Source organism: Canis aureus, chromosome X (assembly GCF_053574225.1).
Source record: "Canis aureus isolate CA01 chromosome X, VMU_Caureus_v.1.0, whole genome shotgun sequence".
Taxonomy (NCBI): Eukaryota; Metazoa; Chordata; class Mammalia; order Carnivora; family Canidae; genus Canis; species Canis aureus.
In genome coordinates this window covers 49,611,296-49,635,039 of record NC_135649.1, presented here as the reverse complement: position 1 = coordinate 49,635,039, position 23,744 = coordinate 49,611,296, and the positions used below count along the sequence as shown (strand labels likewise).

Sequence of the window (23,744 nt, the reverse complement as noted above, 5' to 3'; positions counted from 1 at the left end):
GAAGTCCATAGAAGTTAGATCATCAGTGAGAGTTTCAAAGTGTGTTTGACCCTGTGTATATGGATGGCAAGGCAACCCAGAGTTGGGAAGTACTAAGGAATCACTGGGGAAATCTCTAGAGAATGTCAAAGTCAGCTACACTCTTCCCTTCTCCTTTGAATTTGTGAAATTCCTTTTCATTCAATCCTGATGTCATGTTGAGTCATAAAAAAGAAGTGTTCTTCAGTACACCACATTTCTGGAGGCCCTTCAGCCAGTCTCTGTTAGTCATTACTATACTCATGGGCTCTGGGCCAGCGCCATTCACACTTTCCCCCTGTTCTGTGGCAGACGGACTGTTTGCCTCTAATCCTTGTGTTCTTTCTCCCCTACCTCTCTAAAACCCTTCTCTGAGGGAGGAATAGCTTATAGCTTTGAGGATAATATAGCTTTAAGGAAACTTTTGGCAGATGCGGATGTCCTAACATCTGGGCAGTGTTAACAGAATCCCGGAGGCCCGGACAGACGAGCCACTCGTTCTAGGAATGTTAAAATAGAAGTTTTTCCAACTGATGAGAGGAGCAGAAAGGAAGGAGAAAAAGAAGAGAGCACCAAAAATCTATAAAACAGGTAAGATCTGCTGCTTAACCCTCCACACTATACTACTTCATTTCACAACCATGGGGGTTAATGAGACCCAGGACATGAGCAACATGACTGGTGGTGGGGGCTTCTTTTATGAAACTGGATCATATCCTGCTTGCCATTTGAGTCATGACCTGGCTGCCGATACAGGTTCCCACTACCTTCCCGGCCCCGGCCCGCAGCAGCCGGGCAGGCTCTGAGAGTTAGGTTTTCAGTCTCATATCAGGGGAGGAGGCAGGCAGGGAAGCAGTCACAGATGCAGAGTAGTGGGTCTAAAAAGGACAGCCCCTGCTCCAGAACCAAGGAGAATGCGTATGTGACAAGGGTCAGTGATGAGTTTATCTAGCTGTTCATTTTCCTTGATCTCTCTTTAATCTCTCTTTTCTTGTCCTTTTGTTTATTCTTTCTGCTTTTACCTCTTTCCTTCAACCCTGGCAGATTTTTTTTTCTTGCTTGCTTCCTTCCCACACCTTTCCACTTTCCTTGCCTCCTTCACTTGTTCTCAATTTTGTTTTCTATCCTGCTTCCTCTCCAGTCTCTGGACAAAATCTGAAGCCAAGTAGCAATAAATTGGAAAATGAATTTTTGCCATTCTTGGACTTCTCATGTCCCTTAGGGACTCTGGCCAGAATCTGCCATCTTTTTGTTTCTCCATTTCTGGGACTGACTCCTCCCCTGAGCATTGCATTTCATTGAGAGCATGTTGGGTAAATGGGTGTTTGCTGAAAAGTTCAGTGGCCAGTTTATACCAATGGGCAGCAAGTTTTAATACTGTCCTGTATGAAGTATTTGCCTACTGGGAACCACAAAACTCTCATCCCATTAGAGTGAGGACAGGACAGGAAGTGAGAGGGCAACTGAAGCTTGCTTACCCTCTCCTCACGTACCTCAATAGGTTTTTCCCAACCTCACTGACCTCCTGCTGCCTCAGCAGAATAAAACTAGAAGGTTAGGCTGGACTTGAAAGCCAAAAGCCACTACCAAACCACTAAGTCTCAAAATCCAAAGCTAAGAAAAGAGCCAGGCTATAGTTAATGGCCTAAGAGACTAGAAACAGGAAACATCTAGTTCTGTCTAATATGAAGTCGGGCATAAATAATATCTAATATATATTGATTGCTTTCCCTATGTGCCAGGCAATAATCTATTATATAGGTAGATATTATTATTATTCCCATTTTATAGATAAAGAAACTGAGGCTCAGAGAAGTTAAGGAAGTTGTCCAAGACCCCATAGCTAACATGGACAGAATTGGATACATAAACAGATCTGTGTGACTCCAGAGTTCAAGCTCTTGGTCCATACACGCTAATGCTTTCCCAGACCAGTGACTAGGAAATACTAGTTAAATGGATGAAACCATCAATTGGCAGCTTTTAGATCACAGAATTCCCTCTTGGTTCTGTATGACTTTATGTTGGCCCTTTCCTGATCTTGATTCCTCCATGTCCCTCTCTATAACTTGGGCAATGAAACATTTGCATCTGATCTTACCAGGGTTAATTGAGAATTGACTGTTGTTTTATGTCATCCTCCTCCTGGGAGGAAAAGATTTCGAAATAACAAATAGAATCTTGTTATTCTGTAAAGTGGAAGATCCGTACAAAGGGGACAATATAACCGGCATTCAATAATTTAAAAATTTCTCTTCTTCCTCACAGATCCTGCATTTCTGCTTCTTTTCACTTGAGGAAGTTAGTTCCCTGTTGGCTGATCCTGAAAGATATTTTCCTTTTCCCTGGTACTTCTGGTCACATTTCTCTATTCTTATCTCCCTAACCTCCTCTTATCCTGACTCCTTTCAAGGATGGCCGGTCAATTAACCCAAAGAGGAGCCCTATGTCTCCTGCTCTTCCTCACTCCAGCAGTGACACCAACATGGTATGCAGGTAAGTGAAGGACCTGTTGGCCATTATTTCCAAGGAAGGCAGGACCCAGACTCAGTCCTGGAGAAGGGGGAATTAGACTGCAGTAAGAGACACTGAAATTAAATAAATAACTATTTGCAACAACAAAGACGGTTAATCATTGCAACTGGCTACCAAGGGAGGCTTTGGAGGCAAACAAGAGATGTTTGAAAACAGGCTACATCAGCACAAAAATGAGAGAGTTGGACAACATGGTATTTGAAGCCATTGTCTTACTTGCCTCTGCACTCAGCTTCTTCTCTCTCTCTCCTTTTCCCCTTCTCTCTCTCTCCCTCCCTGTCTCTCTAGACCTTACTTATAGGACAAGACTTTTATGGTCCCTTTCTGCCAAAGATGTTAATGACAATACAGATCAATTCACTTAAACAGGAATTCCCTGGTCTCTTCTGGCTCATTTCTTACTTCAGAAGGGATGGAGATTTCTGGATTCTTGAATGTGTCATCCTTTGCCCCTAGGAGCTGAAGAGAACAGACTCAGTGAGGAGAGGGAAAGGGGGAGGGGGAGAAATGAAGGAAGGATAATGAGGTGGCAGACAGAGGTTTTTGTTGGGGCCCAAATGGCATTTCAAGTGCTAAGAATATTCTGTGGCCTGCAGTGTCTGCCCTCTTGGGGGCTGGGAGGAGTAGGCGAAGGAGTTAGACCCAACCAATAGAGTAAGGAAAATATCCAGAGATGAATAAATAACAAACTGCTTCAATCACAGCCACAGTCATTGCAGCTAAAATTTTCCACATGCCCTTAGCTCCTGGTGGAGGCCTGTGGCAGTAACTCTGTTTGTCTGAAACAGCTGCACCAAGCTTTCAAACAAATATGCAAACTTCTTCCCCTCTTTGGCTTAACCTGGCTTTGTAGGAAGTGAAGCACAAGGGCTGATGCTGAGATAAAGAAATTCAAGTCAAGCCCTTGGCAGAGTACACACTGTTTGGAGTTAAAGAACCCCCAGGTATCCAGGAAATAATATGTGCAGCTGCCCTTGCCAAACTCCCTCTAGCTTCAGTTCAAGTACCTAAGACCAAAATCCAGCTAAAGGCCAGAGAACTAGGGAGTAGAGATTAAATGGCTCAAGGCCCAATTTTGGACACCTGTAAGAAACCTCATGCAGGACAAGGGCCTTTACCTAAGCTATTGGAGTCCTGAGGACAGAGCAGTTTAAAACAAACAAACAAAAACTTAGTCTCATTCAAAGCTTTCTGAGAGCTGCTTGCAAGGGTGGCACTCTCCACTTCCATAAGAATCATGAGGTTCCTTCTGAGGAGCCCAGGTTGGTGAGGTCTCTCACAGCCCTACAAACTTACTAATTCTGTCTTCTTCTGTTCTTAGAAGGCTAGCTACATGATGGGAGAAATTTAGAAATATTTTTATAATCCTCCCCTATATCAACTAGCTCAGCTGTCTGAGCTTTCTCTACTCATTTGTCCCTTCATTCATTCAACAACTATTTACTGACCACTCTGTGCATCCAACATTGTTTATTCTTAGCTATAGCTTTGTCCTCAAATAGGAATGACACAGAGAAAGGAGCCGAGTGTGGATTCAGGACTAATCAGAAAAAGGATCCAGGAAAAATCAGCAGATGTTGGGAAAGGTTAAGAATATTAACCCTTAATTAAAGTGAACAGTGGGTTATAAAGTGTGGATTGGCGTATCTATGTAGTTCAGGAAGTCAGATTATATTTGTTACCATAAGCCAAGCATTAGTGTGGATCTTAAAATAGTTTTCAACTATTAGTTACATTTCCAACCATACCTTTGTGAAGGGCAGTGCTTAGAGGGTCTGGCAATAGGTACTATGGAATTTGGAGGGACCCAGTAACAGACCACACAGTAATCTCTGACTGATGCAAAGGAATTGAGGAATGCTGCCCAAACCTCTCTTCCCCAGTGCTGAAAAGGAGTAAGCGGATAGAACAAAGTGGGGAGGGTGCCCCTCTGTCTTCTTATATATCACCTCGGTATCTTAATATTTGCAAAATAAAATACCCCAAGAAAGGCAAAGAGAGGAAATGGAAAGGCTTAAACTGGTATGGTGGCCTAAGCCCATTCCTATCACGATGCAAACGTGGCCCTAGTCCAGCTACCTCTGCACCCTGCTGGAGACTAGAATTATCTGACTGAGTCTTCCTCTCAGCTTTCCTACATCCCCTGTAATTCTGGAATGAGAGAAATTGCGTTGTGGCCTTTGATCCCACACACAGGGTAAAAAAGCTGGATTGCAAGAAAGAGCTTGGATTTTTTTCCTCTGCTGGATATTGTCCAAAGCTTTCTCCATCTGCCATCTTTAGCAGAGTATCTGAGTTTGGTATCAGGGGATCAAACCACCCTGAGCTGGAAGGCCCACTCTGCTCCTTCCTAGCTGGGAGAACTTGGGCTACTCCTTTAACTCCTCTGAGCCAGTTTCTTCATCTGTATATCAGAGAACAATAAGAGTGTCTACCTCACTGAAATGTTAGAGTGACATAATACAATAACACGTGCAATGGGCTGAACACAGAATACAAGTAAGTACGTGCTGAGTGACGTTAGCAGCGGTGTTGGTACTGCTGCTGTTGTTGCTACTGCTATCAAGCCATAGGCTTCTGACACTTCTGTTTGCTCTTCTGGTAAACAGAGGCTTCCTCCCTGCTGGGCATTTCTTCACAAGTGAACACTGGAACAAGAGTGCTGGGACTAATCCTTTAGGGAATCACACACATCTGGTCTCCTGTTTACAGAAGCTGTGAGGCTTTGAGGCTAATACTAAACTGAAACAGCTGACAGGAATTCCATGCCCCACAAAGAACCCTCCCATGTGGGAAGAGAGCGAGCAAGGGAGAGGAAGCCTAAGGAGAAATATAAGAAAGCCAAGAAAGGAACCGAACTGGGAAAACAGGAAAAAAAAATAATAAAGGGAAAGAAAAAATGAACTCGTTCCTCTGGAATGAAGGCAAACCAAGAAGACATGATTTCATAAGGCAAACTTTCAGTTTGATTCATTCCCTTGTTCATCAAGTTGGAATGGTTTCCCAACACCCCCCACCACCCAGTCTTGGCTTGTGGGGAATGGAGGAGCTTCATCATCTAGTCCTCTGCTCCACTCTTTAGTGCAGAGAGCCCGTGTCTCTTTCCAGAGAGGAGGCAGACAAGCTTGTGGTCTGAGTGTTTACACAGGCCAAAGGGCTCCAGCACTAAAACCCAGGGCTGTCCTGAAAGCACACCTTCTCCTGGAAATGAGGAATTGTTTTCTGACACTGACATGGCTGGTTGCTCTATTCGTGTGCATTCATTAGGGCTCAGAGAGGCTGGAAACAGAGCTTCCTGAAACTTGACTCCGGAAAGGACTAAGTTGTATTCCAATTAGTTTGTATTCATGACTGATTTCCTGCCGTCTGGTGGAACACACTGTTTAGTCTGCCAGACAGCCACAGACCTGCCCCCACCAGGGTCTGGGCCACTTAACAGAATGGGGGTGGATTGGGAATGTTCACCAGCTCAGCAGCTCCCTGCTAAAGCTTCTGCTAATTAGGGGAACAGGAAATTTCTCCAAAGGACTCTGCCTTCTTTTTCCTACAGACCAGGACAAACTGCTCGAGGCATGAAACTATGCTCATTCCCACTTGCCTTTTGAACCCTCCCTCGGCTTTGGCACGCCACCCCTAGCAATGGCAACCAGGTGGCAAAAGGGTGGTCCCCTGTGGGCTAGTGGGAGGTTGAGGAATTGTTTATCTCTGGGGACCGTGAGCAGGCCTATCACTAGTGGGGAGACTCTTACTCAGACTAATTTTTTCCTCCTACCCGGGATGACAGCCTATCCTCAGAGCTTGGTCAACAGTATCTCAGCAAGACCTTGTATTGTATGTTGCATCAAGGAAATGGGTCAATTATAGTCCAGATTGGTGGGATTGATGGATAGTTGAGAAGTTCATTTTTTTTTTCTTTTGAATGGAAGCTTTTTGTGCTACCAGAAAGTCACTCCCACCCCTACAACCAGGAGTTCACCTTCTGTGCACCTGAGATATTGAGATTTACATACAATAGTTCTGCTGCCTTACAAGGCAGAATTTTCCCCCACTAAATATCCACCTGGCTCCCTCCCTATAGAGTGCTACGTCCTAAGGAAGGGACCACATTGGATAGGGGAAGACTTGGGAAGGACTTGAGTGAAAAATTAGTATGTCATCTTGGTATTATCTTCTTCACTGTAGGTTCAGGCTACTACCCAGATGAAAGCTACAATGAAGTATATGCTGAAGAGGTCCCACACGCCCCTGCCCTAGACTACCGAGGTAAACCTCCTTGCTTCTCAGGCTCAGGAAGGGCCTTTTCTAGCCTGAGACGTAGACCCTCCCTGAAGCATGCTCATCCAGCTTGGCTCATGTGTGCCAAAACTGCTGCTCAGGGAATCAGACTGTGATTTCCAATCATGACCTTGGTTACTGACTTGCTGTATGACCTTACCCCTTTAGCACTAAGGTTACCCAACTATTATTAATCAGTAAGTATTGACTGAATACCTGCTATATGCCTAATCCTGTTCAGGGTAAACCTGTGGATGATACAAAAATCTAAGGTAAGGTTTTGTCCTCCTCAAGGAGCTTATATTCTGCTGGGGGCAGGATGGGAGTGGGAGATGGGTGAGAGGGAAATAAAATTAGCACATGTAGGGCCAGTAAGTGTGAAACTAGTGGTAGCAGTAAATGTGAATAGGGGTTAAGAAAAAGAAGTCATGGAAAGGATCTTGAAAGATGATATTTAGATTAGGCCTTGCATGATGGGTGGATTTTTGAGAACTAGAGAGGGAGGGGAGGGCTCTCAGCAAAGCAGTTGGCTGGAGATATAGAGGTAAGAACAAAGCAACCAGAGGAAGGAGCTAAGAAGAAACCAGCCTGGCAGGAGGAGATGGGATGTGGAGGAAGTAGGAGAAAATCGGAGAAGGACAAACATTATATGTTCTCATTCATTTGGGGAATATAAATAATAGTGAAAGGGAATAGAGGGGAAGGGAGAAGAAATGGGTAGGAAATATCAGAAAGGGAGACAGAACATAAAGACTGCTAACTCTGGGAAATGAACTAGGGGTGGTGGAAGGGGAGGAAGGTGGGGAGTGGGGGTGAATGGGTGACGGGCACTGAGGGGGGCACTTGACGGGATGAGCACTGGGTGTTATTCTGTATGTTGGCAAATTGAACACCAATAAAAAATAAATTTATTATATATATATATATATATAAAGAGTGAGACAGAAATTAGGAAAAGCTCCATGATCTAGGAACCCTTCTTAGTTCAGGCAGGAAAAGCATCTGTGAAGAATGCCAACTAGGGAGGGACTCCTGCATTAGAAAGGAAGTAAGACCAGGTGATATCTAGTATCTCTTCCATTTCTAAGATTCTTTGTTTCTATGCTTTCCAAGCCATGCATTCCTTCCATTCATTATTCAATAAATATTTGAGTACCTACTATGTACCTCCTCTGAAATATTTATTTCTCATATGGACCACTTATTTGGCATTCATTATGTACTGCTCTTTTGGTTTACTTTTTGTTAATCTCAGCAAAATCGTTACCTGGTGGATTTTTTTTTTGTATCGTTTTTTATTGGAGTTCGATTTGCCAACATATAGTATAACACCCAGTGCTCATCCCATCAAGTGCCCCCCTCAGTGCCCATCACCCAGTCCCCCAACCTCCCACCCACCTCCCCTTCCACTACCCCTTGTTCGTTTCACAGAGTTAAGAGTCTTTCATGTTCTGTTACCCTCACTGATATTTCCCACTCATTTTCTCTCCTGTCTCCTTTATTCCCTTTCACTAATTTTTATATTCCCCAAATGAATGAGACCATATAGTGTTTGTCCTTTTCTGATTGATTTATTTCACTCAGCATAATACCCTCCAGGTCCATCCACGTTGAAGCAAATGGTTGATATTCATCATTTCTAATGGCTGAGTAATATTCCATTGTATACATAGACCACATCTTCTTTATCCATTCATCTTTCGATGGACACCGAGGCTACCTCCACAGTTTGGCTATTGTGGACATTGCTGCTATAAACATTGGGGTGCAGGTTAACAGAAAGAGCCATATATGATACCCCTGGAGAGCTATGTAAAAAGTAGTGCTCAAGAAATGTTTACTGGCTGGTTGGCACCCTGGGAGCAGAAGCTAGATTGTAGGGAACTGTAAATGGGAAAAGTGGATAGGAAAAAGCAACAGATGCAGAAGATTCTTTCAGAGGGTCCAGCAGCCCTATGATGAATATTAACCTGCCTAATTGGTTGTTTTTAAATGTTATAAAGCCCCTTAGAAAAACATAAGTGACATGGTGGCCTTTGGCCTTGAGGTCAAGTGTCTCATGGCTCTTTTTGGAACTTGGTCTCAGGACATTAAACTAATTGAGTGAGGTTATCACTGGGAGGGGTGGCTGGGAAAGTACAACCTGAGATCCCAGTCTCCCTTGTAAAATCTTTGTGTTTTTACAATAGCTCTGCAGTTCTGGTGCTTGAGATTTTCTATTTAAAAAAAAGTCTGTCAGCAGTGTGTCGTTGCTTGAAGAAAAATGAGCTGGTGGCTCAAACCCAGACGCTTATTTAGGGAATATCATTCCCAGGGCTAGATATATTTTGCACATGCAATTTCATATAATTCTCAGAACGGCGCTTTGAAACTGGCTTATTATCCCCATTTTACAGATCAGGAAACTTAGAGAAGGTAAATTTAAATTTAGAGTTGCAGAGCTCTGAGGTGGCAGAGCAGGAATTTAAACCCAGGTGGGTCTGTCTGACTGCAAAGCCACACTCATTCCATCTCTTTCATCAAAAATGTAACCCATCGTTTAAAAAAAAAAAAGAAAAAGAAAAAGAGTGAACTAGTAAAAGCCAGATCATGATTTTAGAGCAAGGTAACCTTGTAGTTTGGTGCCATTTTCACTGATCTTGAACTTTCTTTATTCCCTAATCCTGACTCGTGGCATGGAGTCAGAAACCCTTCTCTGAGGTATGCCCTCAGTCTTCTGGAGGCACTGCTTTCCCAGCATATTGCTTTGGCCCCGGGCAAGCTGGTAACTCTGTCTGGGTTATCTGAAGATAATCACAGACAAGGCCCTTTCACCTCTGTTGCCAGCACTTTGTTTTCTTATAATCCCCCCAAAAGAGATAGGCAAACAGCTGCACAGAGAAGAGGACACGGGTCTGAGTTTCAAGTCCCAGCCCCTCCACCTTCTCACAATTTCACCCTGGACAAACATATTGTGTGCCAGTCGTTGTGCTATGTATTTTATAAATGTTATTTTATTAAAATAAATTGCATGCTTGCTATGTAGTGATATGGAAAGATCTCTAAAACACATTAAGTTTATTTTTAAAAGCATTGGTGGAAACAGCATAATATACTACTCTGTGTTAAAAGGAGGGGGTAAAGGGAATCTATAGCAAAATTTACTTTATATGCATAAAGAAACAATAGTGGTTCTTTATGGGGGTACTAAGAGAGGGTGGACATGGGAGCAGAGGTGGGACAGAAACTTTTCACCGTGTAACTTTTTATACTTTTTGTGTTTCAAATCATGTGGTTGTGTCACCTATTCAAAAACGTAAATGTACGCTTCAAAATAGCAACCTAACATGCTGCAGTGGTAGATACTGTGATTAGAAAAAATATGGGTTTTGAAACTAGGCAAAGCTTTTCAAATCCCAGCTCTGCCCCTTCCTTGCTGAGGGACTCAAGGGCAAGTTACTTCCCCATTGGCAAAATAGAGACAAACACCTACCTACCTCACAGGGCTGTTGGGAACTATATGAAATGAGGGATGTGAAAATTTTAAAAAATGTTCAAGCATTATGCCCAGCACATGGTAGATACTCAATAACAGCTAACACATTTCCCACCAGACATTTTTACCAAGCAATATTTAGCCACATTCTTAGTTTCAGTTTTCCAAGAGCATTCTTTGGGTACAGTTGTTCAACCAAGTGTAAATCTTCATAACTGTACTGTCACCTCTCCTGTATGTCTTCATCTACTCCACAATAATGGTCTGAAAGGCATTGTCACATGCCTCACTTCCATATAGTGTAGCCACCAGCTACCTTGCTCTACCAGTCTGGTAACTATACCCAAAGAGGAAATGAGGTCAATCTTGAATTACTTGTTCTTGAGGGCACCTGGAGATAACTACTTCTCTTTCTAACTGCTCATAAGCCTGTGTTTAAATATTCTAGAAGCCTTTGCTATCAGTGCTGTCAGCCTCACCAGGCTGTAGTTCCCAGAGGTTGCCTTCTTTCTTCTGGGGAATGTACAACACTGTGACCATGGTCAATAAGCATACTTGAAATTTGCTAGAAGACTACATCTTAAGTGTGGTCACTACAGAAAAAAAAAAGTTAACCATGTGAAATTATGGATGTGTTAATCGACTTGATTGCAGTAGCCATTTCCCAATGTATATGTATATTAAAACATCACAATGTACACCTTAAATATTTATGATTTTATTCGTCTATTGTATCTTTAATAAAGCTGACGCAAAAACTAAATTGGAATAGTGTTTTTGCTCTTTTCCAGCCTTCCAATGTGTTTTCTCTATGCTAAGATTCCTCTGGGCCAGCAAATTTGAACTTATTTGCAATAACTAGGCCCTCTCTTACCATCTCTGCATTTATCCTGAGCTTTATATTTCCCTTTACTACACTTGCTCAATCCATTCATTCCAATCAGATGTATATTTTCCTTGATAGAATATAGGTGAGCAAGAGAATGGAAGTGACCGTTGGGGTCCCAGTCTCCCATGTAAAATCGTGTTGTTTCCACCACCCCTTGTGGTGACAGGTACTGAGGGGGGCACTTGATGGGATGAGCACTGGGTGTTATGCTATATGTTGGCAAACTGAACTCCAATAAAAAATATACAAAAAAAGGAAAGAAACTTTTGCCACATATAATCAATAAAACAGGTGTTATATAAAAAAAATAAAATCGTTGTGACATATAATCAGCAGCTCTGCAAGTATAGTATTTATGAGACTTTCTGTAATTTGGAGATGGTGCTCCAGATGGCAGTCATGTATCACAGGAACAGGCTCAAAACTAACACTGGAAGCCATAAGCATGTTGTTGCTTAAAGGATAGTTTTCCCAATATCTTCTGTCTTCATTCACCAGCTGCCCTCAAGCAGAGGTTCCTAGCTTTTCTCTGTTCCTTTAGCTCCTGATGCCCTTTAAAAAAAAAAAACCCTCTTTTTGTCTGTTAGGATTTGGGAACCGAATGAGCTCTTATGGGGCTTTAGCCTTTCCAACCCCAGGCTAAAAGATCTGTGTCATCCTATGTATGCCATCCTTGGGCATGTGGCCTCTGCCTGTTTATATGTGCTCCTTTAAAATCTGAACCTCTTGGGGACGCCTGGGTGGCTCAGTGGCTGAGCATCTGCCTTCCGCTCAGGGCGTGATCCCGGGATCCAGGATTGAGTCCCGCATGGGGCTCCTTTCGGGGAGCCTGCTCCTCCCTCTGCCTGTGTCTCTGCCTCTCTCTCTCTCTCTCTCATAAATAAAGAAAATCTTAAAAAAAGATTCTGAACCCCCTGAAGAGTCATTTATTTTTGTGTAACCAACGAGACGTCTTTCTAATGTCTTTATTACTTAAAGGGCTCTATTACCTTTTGTGCTCAGTACTGAACTGGGATCTTACTTTCATTCCTAAGCAGCCTTCTTTGGTATCACGTTCCCTTCCTCTCTCTAGCTTATACATTTATGTTATACATTTTTTAGTCATTTTAAATTCCCATACTGTAAAATTCATTCTTTTTGGGGTACCGTTCTATGAGGTTTGACAAATGCATATAGTCAGGTAACCACTACCACAGTTCCCTCACCTCAGAAATTGCCCCGGGATACACCTTTGAAGTTGTCCCCAATCTTTTCTCCTGTTCTCTGGCAACCCCTGATCTGTCCCTGTATTTTCGCCTAATCCAGAATGTCACATAAATGGAATCCTACAGTATGCAGACTTTTGAATCTGGCTTCTTTCACTTCACAAACTGCATTGGAGATTCATCCATGCTCTTGCATGTGTCAGCACTTCCTTCTTTGGAATGGATAAACCACAGTTGGTTTAACCATTCAGCCACAGGACATTTGAATTGTTTCTAGCTTTTGTTAATTATGAATTAAGATATTTTAAACATTTGTGTGCAGCATTTTGTATGAACACAGGTTTTCATTTCACGTGGGTAAATACATAAAGTGGGATTGCAGAGGCGTGCAGGAAGTGTGTATTTACCTTTACAAGGAACTACCAAAATATTTTCCAAAGTGGCAGTATCATTTTGTATTTGCCTCTGCGAGGTATGAGAGTTCCAATTTCTCTCCATCCTCACCAACACTTTTATATTTTTTAAGTATAGACATCCTAATGGGTGTATAATGGTATCTTATGGTGGTTTTAATTTGCATTTCTCTACTGACTAATGATGCTGAACATCTTTTTATGTACTTATTTGCTTATCAGTATATATATCCTCTTCGGTGATATGTCTGTTCATGTCTTTTGCCCATGTTCTAACTGGATTGTTTGCTTTTTTACTGTTGAGTTTCGAGAGTTCTTCGTATATTGCAGCTACCTGTCCTTTGTCAGATATGTGGTTTGCAAGTATTTTCTCCCAGTCTGTGATTTTTTTCCCCATCTATTATAGTGCTTTTCGCAGAACAAAAATGTTAAATGTTGACAAGGTTAAATTTTGTGGTGTTTTTCTTTCATGAATTGAGTTTTTGGTGTCATGTTTAAGATGTCTTTGTCTAGTGCTAGATCCCAGAGATTTTTCACCTATGTTTTTTTTTTCCTCAAAGTTTTGTAATTATTTTTAAGGATTTATTTATTTTTATTTTTATTTTTATTTTATCTGAGAGAGAGAGAGACCAAGATGGCAAAAGAGAGGGAGAAGCAGTCTCCCCGTGGGGATCCCAATGTAGGGCTCCATCCCAGAACCCCAAGATCATGACCTGAGCCAAAGGCAGATGCTTAACCAACTGAGCCACCCAGGCGCCCTTGTAATTTTATTTTTTACATTTGAGCCCATGATCCATTTTGAGTTAATTTTCATATAAGTTATAAAATTTAGGCTGAAGTTTTGTTTTATTTTGTCTTGTTTTGTTTGCCTTTGGAAGTTCAATTACTCCAGCCCCATTTGTTCAAAAGGCTAACTTTCCTCCATTGAATTGCTTTTGCACCTTTGTCAAAAATCATTTTGATAGATATACTTGTATGGATTTACTTCCTGGGCTCTCGTTCTGTTCCATTGATCTATGTGTCTGTCTTTTCACCAATACCGCAATGTCTTGATTACTGTATGCCTAGCTTACTTTTCTTCTATTGCTACAGTCCCCCGATGGTGTTATACATTAAATATCCAGGATGGAGAAGCCACATGCTACTCTCCAAGGGGAGGGAATTATCACAGCAGTTTGGGTACTCGTTGTGAGTTCTCCTGTGACCGGGGCTTTCGACTGATCGGACGAAGGTCGGTGCAATGCCTGTCAAGCCGCCGTTGGTCTGGAACTGCCTACTGCAGGCGTAAGTGGTATGTGTGCATGTACTGATGTATGTGTGTGAGAGAGGCCAGCGATCCAGTCAGCCACTTGAGGGTATATGCTTGGAGGTGTTACTGTGCCCTCTGTCAAGTGCAAATTGAGAATTTTCCACAGGTGCCCTGCAGTCCCTTTCTCTATCCTAACATTCTAGCTCCTTTCCTCTCCCTTTGGTTATTGCCCAAGCAATATGGGCATTTAAGTAACAACTAGCCCTTCTGACTCAGAGGACCCAGGAGTACATATAAATTTTGGGCCTGGGGCCTATATGAACCTAGGCTTTTCTCTGGAGCTCTCAAGGATGTGTGTGGTCTCAGATTTTTTCCTACTCATGGTAAACCGCTGTACTCCTTGCCCTAAGGCCTTAGAAGGCCTTGGCATTGAAGGTTTGACACATCTGCAATTTTTCATTCTCTTCTGAAAGTCAAGAAGAATCCCTAAGACTAGAATGTGGGAATACTAATACACACATTCTAAATCATGTCACCGTCAGCTCCCAAATCCCTACCTCTTATTCAAGCTCTACAGCCTACCCGTGTTTAGCAGCTGAGTGTTGTCTATCCATATGTCCATCGCTGAATGCCATTTACAAATGGACATCCAAAAAAAAAAAAAAACAAATGGACATCCATGTGTGAGGGACCCCCTATTGGTCTCCTCAGGAGCTCACTCAATTCCTTAATTACTCCCAGGCTGCTTATAGACTAATGGGGTAGAAATGCAAACATGTGCACGTGAATGCAGTGAAAGTGGTTGCATAGCAATGAGCATTTAGAGAGAAATGGGACTGATCAGAGAAAATGCGGTGGAGGAAAAGGGGAAGCTTGATAGCCAGAAAGAAGGAAACCACTCCATGCCTCTATGTGATTATAAGTAATTTGTTTTAGGACTTAGATCCCATCATTTCCAAAATGAATGTGAATTGGGCTTACAAAACTAAAATAAAATGTCTGTACATGAACCTGAAATCAGTTAAAAGAATGGAGACATACATATTTCCAGGTGCTTAGAATGAATTAATTACTATGTTAGAACACTGAATCCGGCTTTGTCCTTCCTTATAAGAGATAATACTAAGAAAACAGATTCATCTGAAAAGACTAACCTTTTTCCTTGGCCCTGATTTCAAGGAAGTTCTTTTTCTATAGGTCTTGTGGTGTCTAAAGCACATGGATTCCAGGCACTGAGCTGACTTGTATTCTTACCCAGATATAAGATGAGCCTGCTTCTGCATGAAAGTGAGCCTCAGCTGAGGGGTGCTGTGGTCACACCAAAATTATATTCAAAGGGGAGCTTTGAATTTGCTAAAGAGCATCTAGGATTTGAGGAACAAGATATGAAAACAGCTGCTGAGGCCCTAAATGAGCCCAGAGGTTTATATGCATTGTCTCTTAATCTGCACAACAATCCTGTGGAATATCCACATTTTACTGATGAAAACACTGAGACAGAGATGAGGTGATTTGCTCAGGCCACAGAACTAGTAAGAGGTGGAGCTGGGATCCAAACTTGGGTGTGATTCTGAGGCCCATGCACTTGGACAAGTAATTTACCTCTTTAAGACCTCTCCCCTCCAAGAGCATTGCTGTGTTTTAAAATATGAAAATAAAAAGGCAATTGGGCACAAGAATATAAGGACAGTTTAGCGTAGGGTTTTTTGTATTTTCTGCTGTCTCTGATATGGTTACCCTGTGCTAGATGCCCATGCATCACCTCCAGATAGTCCCACAGGCCACTGAGCTTGCCGCTTGGTTCTCTCTTAGAGGTGAGATGCCACGCACTGCCATTCATCACTAGTGGCACTTACACCTGCACAAATGGGATGCTTCTTGACTCCCGCTGTGACTACAGCTGTTCCAGTGGCTACCACTTGGAAGGTGACCGCAGCCGAATCTGCATGGAAGATGGGCGATGGAGTGGAGGCGAACCTGTATGTGTAGGTAAATGGCGGTCCTTCCCATTTGTCCTTCTACAAAGAGCCATCCTGGCATTATAGCCACAGAGGATGTGGAATTCTCACCACAGAAAGCATTCCTGTTCGCCATGAAGGTGGCACCTAGGGCACAAGCTTAACAAAGTGATCACTTCTCCTGGAGCTGGGCTTCCTTCCCTGGTTTCATTGAGCGTCTTAAACCGAGTACACCTTTTATTTACCCAGTAGTGTGGTACTGCTTCGCTGAGTTCCCTCCAGGGAAGGTCGGGGGCCCATGAGATAGCACTTGATTTCTGACCTTGGCAGACATAGATCCCCCCAAGATCCGTTGTCCCCACTCACGTGAGAAGATGGCAGAGCCGGAGAAACTGACTGCTCGAGTATATTGGGACCCACCCTTGGTGAAAGATTCTGCTGATGGTACTATCACCAGGTGAGTAATGGATTCCCCTTATACCTCCCCGCAGTTTTTCAGGCTGCCCACACCCAACTGCACAGGCTGCTGCCACAGTGATGATGTGCCCCAGACCCCAGTTCTAAGAGTCTCTTTCCTCAGTGGCTCTCTTCCTTGGTCCCATGCAGGGTGACACTTCGGGGCCCTGAGCCAGGCTCTCACTTTCCCGAAGGAGAGCATGTGATTCGTTACACTGCCTACGACCGAGCCTATAACCGAGCCAGCTGCAAGTTCATCGTGAAAGTACAAGGTCAGAAAGAAGTCTTCCATTTCTACATTGTTCATTATTCGTGCTCTGCCCTGACCCTCTACATGCCCACCACAACCCTCCCCACTCTGTGCCTGAAACAGAGGCCTCTTTTATATTGGGAGAGGGGGGAAAATTTTTCACTTACACGGGGCTGTTCAGGAAGCTGCATTACATGTATACACGTTTCAGGAACCTTGACTCCCCAAGAAGACTTTCTTATTCTAAATCTATTTTTTTAAAGATTTTTGTTTATTCATGAGAAACATCCAGAGAGAGAGAGAAACAGAGGCATAGGCAGAGGGAGAAATAGGCTCCACGCAGGGAGCCCAATGTGGGACTCGATCCCAGGACTCCAGCATCACACCCTGAGCTGGAAGGCAGACGCTTAACCGCTAAGCCACCCAGGCGTCCCTCTCATTCTAAATCTAGATAAAATTCATGATGATACTCTGCATTTGTTTCTTTTCTTAGTTTTCCAATTATCAACTCTAAGCAGCCTTCATTCTCTTTCACCTCTGCTGAAATTGGTGGTGTTGGCTGTCTGATTCTTCCTTTTTGTGTCGTAGTGTATTGTTTTGATTTTTTTCACTATAAAAATAATTCATACTTGTCATTGAACATTTTGGAAATAAATATATAAAGGGGAAAAATCTATTACTCCATCATCCAGAGGCAATTATTGTTAATCTTCTGGTATTTTCCTCCCAGTCTTTTATCTACACATACTTTTTAAAAAATATATAGTTGAGATCATACTGTATATCCAATCTTAGATCACCCTTTTCACTTTCATTACAACACAAGTAGTTTTCTCATGCTTTTAAAAACTCTTCAGAAGTATTTTTAATGACAACATCATAACCTTCTAAGAATATATTTTGATTTGCTTAACAGTTCTACCACTTATGGGTATTTAAGTCTTCTCCAATTTATTTTTGATATTCAAATTAATTGTGTAAGGTGATCGTCTTTGTGCGGGGTGTCCACAAAGTCTGAAAACAAACTTTTTTTTTACAGATTGATAGTCTTTTTTATGATAATATGTATACTTACTTGCACCTCCAGATTTTAGGAACACCTTCGTGTGCATTTCAGATTTAATTCCTTAAGAGGAAAATTCTGGCTCTGCCCTTGGCCACTGGAAACAGAGAAGCCGTTCATTCTGATCATCCTAGGTCTCCTGGTCTAAAAAACACAGCCCAGCCACCCTCTTAAACTTTTTTCCCTGGAAGAGATACCATAGCCCCTAACTTGAACTCCTTCCTGACAGTGAGACGCTGCCCAACTCTAAAACCACCACAGCATGGCTACCTCACCTGCACCTCAGCAGGGGACAACTATGGTGCCACCTGTGAATACCACTGTGATGGAGGTTATGAACGCCAAGGAACCCCCTCCCGGGTCTGCCAGTCCAGCCGCCAGTGGTCAGGATCACCACCCATCTGTGCTCGTGAGTGAAACCAGCGGCAGGGGGAGTAGACACAACTAATCAGGGCTACTTTGGAGGATCTGTCCTTATGGATGGTGCAGGAGTCCAATAGCAATGTGTATGATGTGGGAATGGGGTTTTATGAGTTGTGTTTATTCTAGGGGCTAATGTTCTCCCCAGAGAATACCCCTACCCGCCCCGCCCCCACCAAGTAGAAGGGTTCAAAATCTCCAAGTGTTCTTTTAGGATTTCCCCCAAGGAAAGGCAGAAACAAACAAAAGGGCCAACATGAAAGACTAAAAGTCCTCAAAGTGTTGTTACTATGCTAGCATGAAGGATGAGCCCTACTCTGACCATATGCTTTTGCCCTAGCTATGAAGATTAACGTCAATGTCAACTCAGCTGCTGGCCTTCTGGATCAGTTCTATGAGAAACAGCGACTCCTCATCATCTCGGCTCCTGATCCCTCCAACCGATACTATAAAATGCAGATCTCTATGCTGCAGGTGAGACCCACACCCTCATCAGGGCTTAGCTCCTTTACTTACCCCCTAAGCCTACCCCATTATTCCCTTACCTTTTTCAAATCAAAAAGTTGCGCTTTCTGCAGCACAAACCTCATTTCCTCAAACTTTTTGTGGGCAACATTTGATCAGTTTTATGGTGGACAGATTTAGCACATTTTAAAAACTGCTATGTTTTTACTGAACCCAGACAGTCTGACTCCAGGGTATGTGTTCTTAACCACCATAGTAGCAGAATAGAAGGAAAAGTGTTGTGACATTTCAAAGGAAAATGAGGGAATTACATGACAGTTTTTAACATATTAAGAGTTACCTAGCCAAAGCCACTTGTGGGGGAGGGAGAGGTAGATGAGACACAACAGATATATCCACTGGGTTTTAGGAAAAGGTTTCTGAAGAGAATTCAGGGTATACGGACAGGACTAAGAGAAGTGGCTCTGAGGAGCTGCAAGGGACTAGATACCCAGGTAAGAGACAATGCTACTTAGGAGGATTTCTACAGGTTAAATCTTAGAAATTGCTAAATCAATATTCAGAAGCCCATGATGGCAGCAGCTTCATTAAAGGGATGACCCTGAGTGTCCATACCAAAAAAAAAAAAAAAAAAACCTAATTCCTCCAGCAACCCCGTCTCCCTGTCCCTTGCCAAAGAAAGGGCAGACAAAGACAATACCTCAGCTTGAACAGAAAGCAAAAACAAGAACAGGAACCAGCCAGTAAGGACAGTGATTCTGAGGGTAGGGTATGGACTAGAGGAGTAGCCCAAAGATTCAACAAGGAGTTGGGCACAGGGAGCCTTTACTGTTGCTTTAAGCCTCACTCTGGGTAACTGGCTTAGAGGCGACCCTGCAACTGACGAAGAGCCAGAGTAAGGTTCCAGGGTGTCCTGCCCAGTGTGAGAAAGGCAACAGAGGGTAATAAAGAGAGAGCACTGGCACTACTTTGGAGAAATCCTGGAGACTGAGAGAGGGCCCTGGCCATGTCACCTAGTGGTAAGGAGCATACACTTGGGCGGTATCAGCCCTCAGTTTGAATCTTGGCTCAGGATATTATTGTCCTGCAAATTTAGGCAAGTTACTTTGTCCCCCTACAGAATAAGAATGATCCCACCTATCTTGTTAGCGGTGTTATAAGGATTAGCTTATTCCTGCAAAGCATTAGGTATATGTGTTCCATAAACAAGAGCCATTATAATCATATCACCACAGCCATCTGTTAAGAACCTATGTAGTTTAAAGCCAATGCAATACTGTACAAGGAGAGATTATATTCCTGCAATGCATCAGTTACATTTTGCTTCTCTACACCACATGGTGTGACACGTTTGGTATGGTCTCATTAGAATAACAGAAATACTGTTAGGGCAAATGCTTTAGGAATGACAGAGGAAAGTGGTTGTTGAACCCCACGGTGTGATGGTTGGGGGAGAAGCCCCTCCTTTCCTACACTGCCTCAGTGTGGTCCCAGGAGGAATCAGTGAAGTAGCCTTAGATTTGAGTCTGAGAACCTATTCCACAAAACCTTCTCTTTTCTCCCAGCAATCCACTTGTGGACTGGACCTACGCCACATGACCATCATTGAACTGGTGGGGCAGCCACCTCAGGAGGTGGGGCGCATCCGGGAGCAACAGCTGTCAGCCAACATCATCGAGGAGCTCAGGTCCAGGCTGGAGGCCACAGGGAAGGGGTGGGCAGCAACCCCAGGCAGGACACTGGCAACAGGAAGGTTGGGGGAAAGTCAACAGACACTACTGTCTTGAGGCATGCCTTGTGTTTGAATCCTTTGGATGCATTAGATAAAACCAGAGAGTGGTAGAATATCAAACTTAAATGGGCAGAGGGAGCCTGTAAAAGACCAAGGACCAGGCTCGACCCCAAACTACCCGAAGACTGTGCTTTTATGAGGGACCTTAGGTGACTCCGAAGCACAGCAGGGCTGAGACACAGAACCCAAACATGACTCAGAGAAGAGAAGCCTCTGATTTCATCGCGCCATGGCCTCATCTCTTTTTCTTCAGTCTCCAAAGGAGCAAAATGCATCTTTAGGCACTAAAATCTGAATCTTACTCCTCTGCCCCTGGGCAAGGAGAAGACTACAGGTGACAGGTGGTAGGAGTTGACTTTTCTCGTCATCTATCCATTATCACCCCCTCCAAATGCCTCCACGTACACTCAGTGCCAATAAAGCTATCATTGCTTTCTGTTCTATAAACAATACCTGCCTCTAGGGTTCAGTCCCAGTGGGGACAGAGTCCCAGGTAGGAGAGAGACTGAGAAACATGCAGAGGAAGGAGATTGCGAACTTGCATCTACAGATAGAAGAGTTGACGGGGCAATATTAATCAACCTCAGGGCTGCCATGTACGGTTGTGCAGGTTATGTCCAGCCCAACTCTAGAAGACACTAGTCACATATTCCCACGAGGGAAGCAGAGCCTGGTATTAACAAAGTTGCTCCATCTGGGGTAAGGATGGGACAGCTTAGCAGAGAGTTATATGCAAAGGGACAGCAAGACTACAGTCTGAGCAGAGAAAAACAAAGGGGCTTAAGATCAGTAGTAGAGGGGATGGGGACAAGAGACCTGGTAGGGAAGGATCTAGTCCATGGGTAGAACTGTGAAAAGTGAGAAGGTAGTAAAGCTTGGTGGGATGAAGCCCAGACAAGGTCTCACACCTCGTGGGCTCCTTTCCTTAGGCAATTTCAGCGCCTCACTCCCTCCTACTTCAACATGGTGTTGATTGACAAGCAAGGAATTGACCGGGAACGCTACATGGAACCTGTCACCCCCGAGGAAATCTTTACATTCATTGATGACTATCTACTGAGCAACCAGGAGCTGATCCAGCGTCGGGAGCAAAGGGACATATGCGAGTGAACTGGAGCCAGGGCATGGATGGAGGTCAAGGGCAAAGTTCCCCTAGTCGGCTGAAACTGGGGCCTAATAAAAGGAGGAAATGGCTCCCCACGGTACTAGGGCCAGGACCCTGAGGTGGGTGAGATTCACCAATCCTGGGATATTCCCAGACGCCCTTTGTAGGGCTGTGTAATAGTTTCCCTAAGCAAGTTTCTGCTTTAAGTAGCACTCGAGGAGATAAGAAGCTAGGCAAGGACTTAGGGCAGGTCCTGGTCAACGGGCTGGGGGGTGAAAGTCTTTTCCCAACCGGAGGCCTCTGCGCAGCTCTCCAAAGTCTTCCAGATAAGTAAATTCTCAATTCATTCACTAACCGGTTGTGTTTTAAATGGTTCCTCTACCCTGAGGCGACAGCAGAGGGCAGCACTGTCACAACAGATGACTGGGACATTAAAGCAAGTGTAGCTGGTTTTCTCCCCCTACAGGTTAACTCTATCATTGGAGGTGGTGGCAGCTTGAAAATATCCTTGAACTTGTCATTTGTCCTTTTAGGGTATTGGGTTACAAATGTTATGTTAACCACTGCTTCATCTAAGAGTAAGGAATATGCTGCAACAGGAGGCAGCTTAAAGAAGAAGAATCAGGCCAGAGCACAATGTTTTGTCCTGGCCCCTCCAGCTGGCTCACAGGCAACAGCCTCTTCTTACTGAGCCTCCAGTTCCATAACAAAAGGCAGCCAGGGCAGTCCCTTCCTCAGAGAAGCCCCCAGCTCATGATCTAGGGAACCTGGAAACCACCACTCCAAGCCTCTGTAAAACTAGTGGAGAAGGTAAAAAAAAAAAAAAAAAAAAGGTATTCTTCCCATGCTGCTTAGAACCTTCTTCTTTTACACTCATGGAATGCAGGGTCATGGTTAAGACTCAGCAGCTTTTCTCCTTCAGCTTGGCCTAGGGGATCACCAGTGGAAAATTAAGGGAGAGAAGAAAGCAGGCTGAGTGGAGAGGCAGAGCTAATGCTTAAGCACTCACCACGTACCAGGTACCATTCTAAACATTCCATCCATTGACTCTGAAACCTTCACAACAACCTTATAAGGCAGGTACTGCTATTAGCCTCATGTCACAGATGAGGGAATGGGAGCACAGAGAGGTTAGGCAACTTGCCTAAGATCAGACAGCTAGTAAGTGACAGAGCTGGGATTTAAACACCAGCAGTCTGGCTCCAGTCAGTGTTCTTAATTATTGTACTGGACTGCCTCTATTTTTTCTATATTTCACTTAAAGACAGCTGATTGCTCCCAGCAAAGACAGCAGTTTCACCTTCTATATATAATCCTACTCAGACACAAGACTCAGGAGTGGGCCCAGGAGGAAAAGGAAAATGGAAGGCTCTCGACCAAGAAAATTCACTCTCCAAAGAAGAGGGATGGGACATAAATCACAAGCCCAGAACGTATGGGGGTAGTAGTGAATCAGAGAGAGGCTGTTTCCACTGTAGGCTTAGTGGAAATCTCACTTATAAAATGCAAAATAAAATGTTAGTCAGTTGCTGAGTGGAACAGGGCATGGAGTGAATGATCAAACGTGAAGAAAAAAAAAGTCCCTTCTCCCTCTTCCTTGCATGGAAATACAGGAGCTTGAAAGTCAAAAGACAAGTTATGGGCAGAAGACAAAATACAATGAGCTAATATGGGATATCTCTGGTCAGACAAGGTCTGTGGTTCCAAAGGCAAAGACTGCATATGAGTCAAAATAAATGCCCTTCCTTGTCTTTATCACTTAGACCTCAAGTGGCAAGCCAGGGCATGCTAGCAGGTCAAGGCCCAAATGGTAACATGTCGAGGCCCACTGCCTCTCGAACAAAGTTTCTACCTGGACCTGACTCTCGCATAGAAATGCTCCGGTAGCTTAGAAAAATTGGGAAGCTTTTGTTCTGTTTCATTTTACTGAGTAGTCAGACAGGCAAGTCAATCTTGCTTTCTTTAGGTAAAGTTTTACCGTAACCTCTTTTGCATGATGCTTCAGGAAATTCTAGCTAACTAGGAGGGGGAGGCAGCAGCAGAATCAGGCTCACAGCCAGACAAGGGGCTAGTCTCACCCCAACCCTCTACATGTGTTTGTTTTTCTCTCTTTGCCTACCACCTATCCCCATCCCCATCTCCCTGTCTCTCTGTCTCATACACACACACATACACA

At 43.6% G+C, this 23,744-nt stretch overlaps 1 protein-coding gene across 4 annotated transcripts; it reads left to right on the top strand.

Annotated features, from left to right (window-relative positions):
* Positions 1-244: 244 nt before the first annotated feature.
* Positions 245-21,922, top strand: SRPX2 (sushi repeat containing protein X-linked 2). 4 transcript variants are annotated; one of them, XM_077889317.1, is made up of 12 exons: positions 245-609; positions 2,287-2,319; positions 2,432-2,514; positions 6,736-6,816; positions 13,903-14,094; positions 15,872-16,048; positions 16,348-16,474; positions 16,624-16,745; positions 18,016-18,195; positions 18,547-18,680; positions 20,237-20,358; positions 21,393-21,922. In XM_077889317.1, the coding sequence occupies exons 3-12, from the start codon at positions 2,433-2,435 to the stop codon at positions 21,571-21,573; spliced, it is 1,398 nt and encodes a 465-aa protein (XP_077745443.1). In that variant the 5' UTR covers positions 245-609; positions 2,287-2,319; position 2,432; the 3' UTR covers positions 21,574-21,922. The 4 variants fall into 4 exon arrangements, with proteins under 4 accessions (XP_077745443.1, XP_077745444.1, XP_077745441.1 ...); XM_077889315.1 differs by lacking the exon at positions 2,287-2,319 and having other exon boundaries at positions 246-609; XM_077889316.1 differs by lacking the exons at positions 245-609; positions 2,287-2,319 and adding an exon at positions 780-949.
* Positions 21,923-23,744: the final 1,822 nt, after the last annotated feature.

Bases quoted from the DNA above. Each gene is read 5' to 3' on its own strand.
- SRPX2 (XM_077889317.1), top strand. From the start codon at position 2,433: ATGGCCGGTCAATTAACCCAAAGAGGAGCCCTATGTCTCCTGCTCTTC. The intron at 2,515-6,735 runs GTAAGTGAAGGA...TCTTCACTGTAG, and splicing joins GACACCAACATGGTATGCAG to GTTCAGGCTACTACCCAGAT. The intron at 18,681-20,236 runs GTGAGACCCACA...CTTTTCTCCCAG, and splicing joins TGCAGATCTCTATGCTGCAG to CAATCCACTTGTGGACTGGA.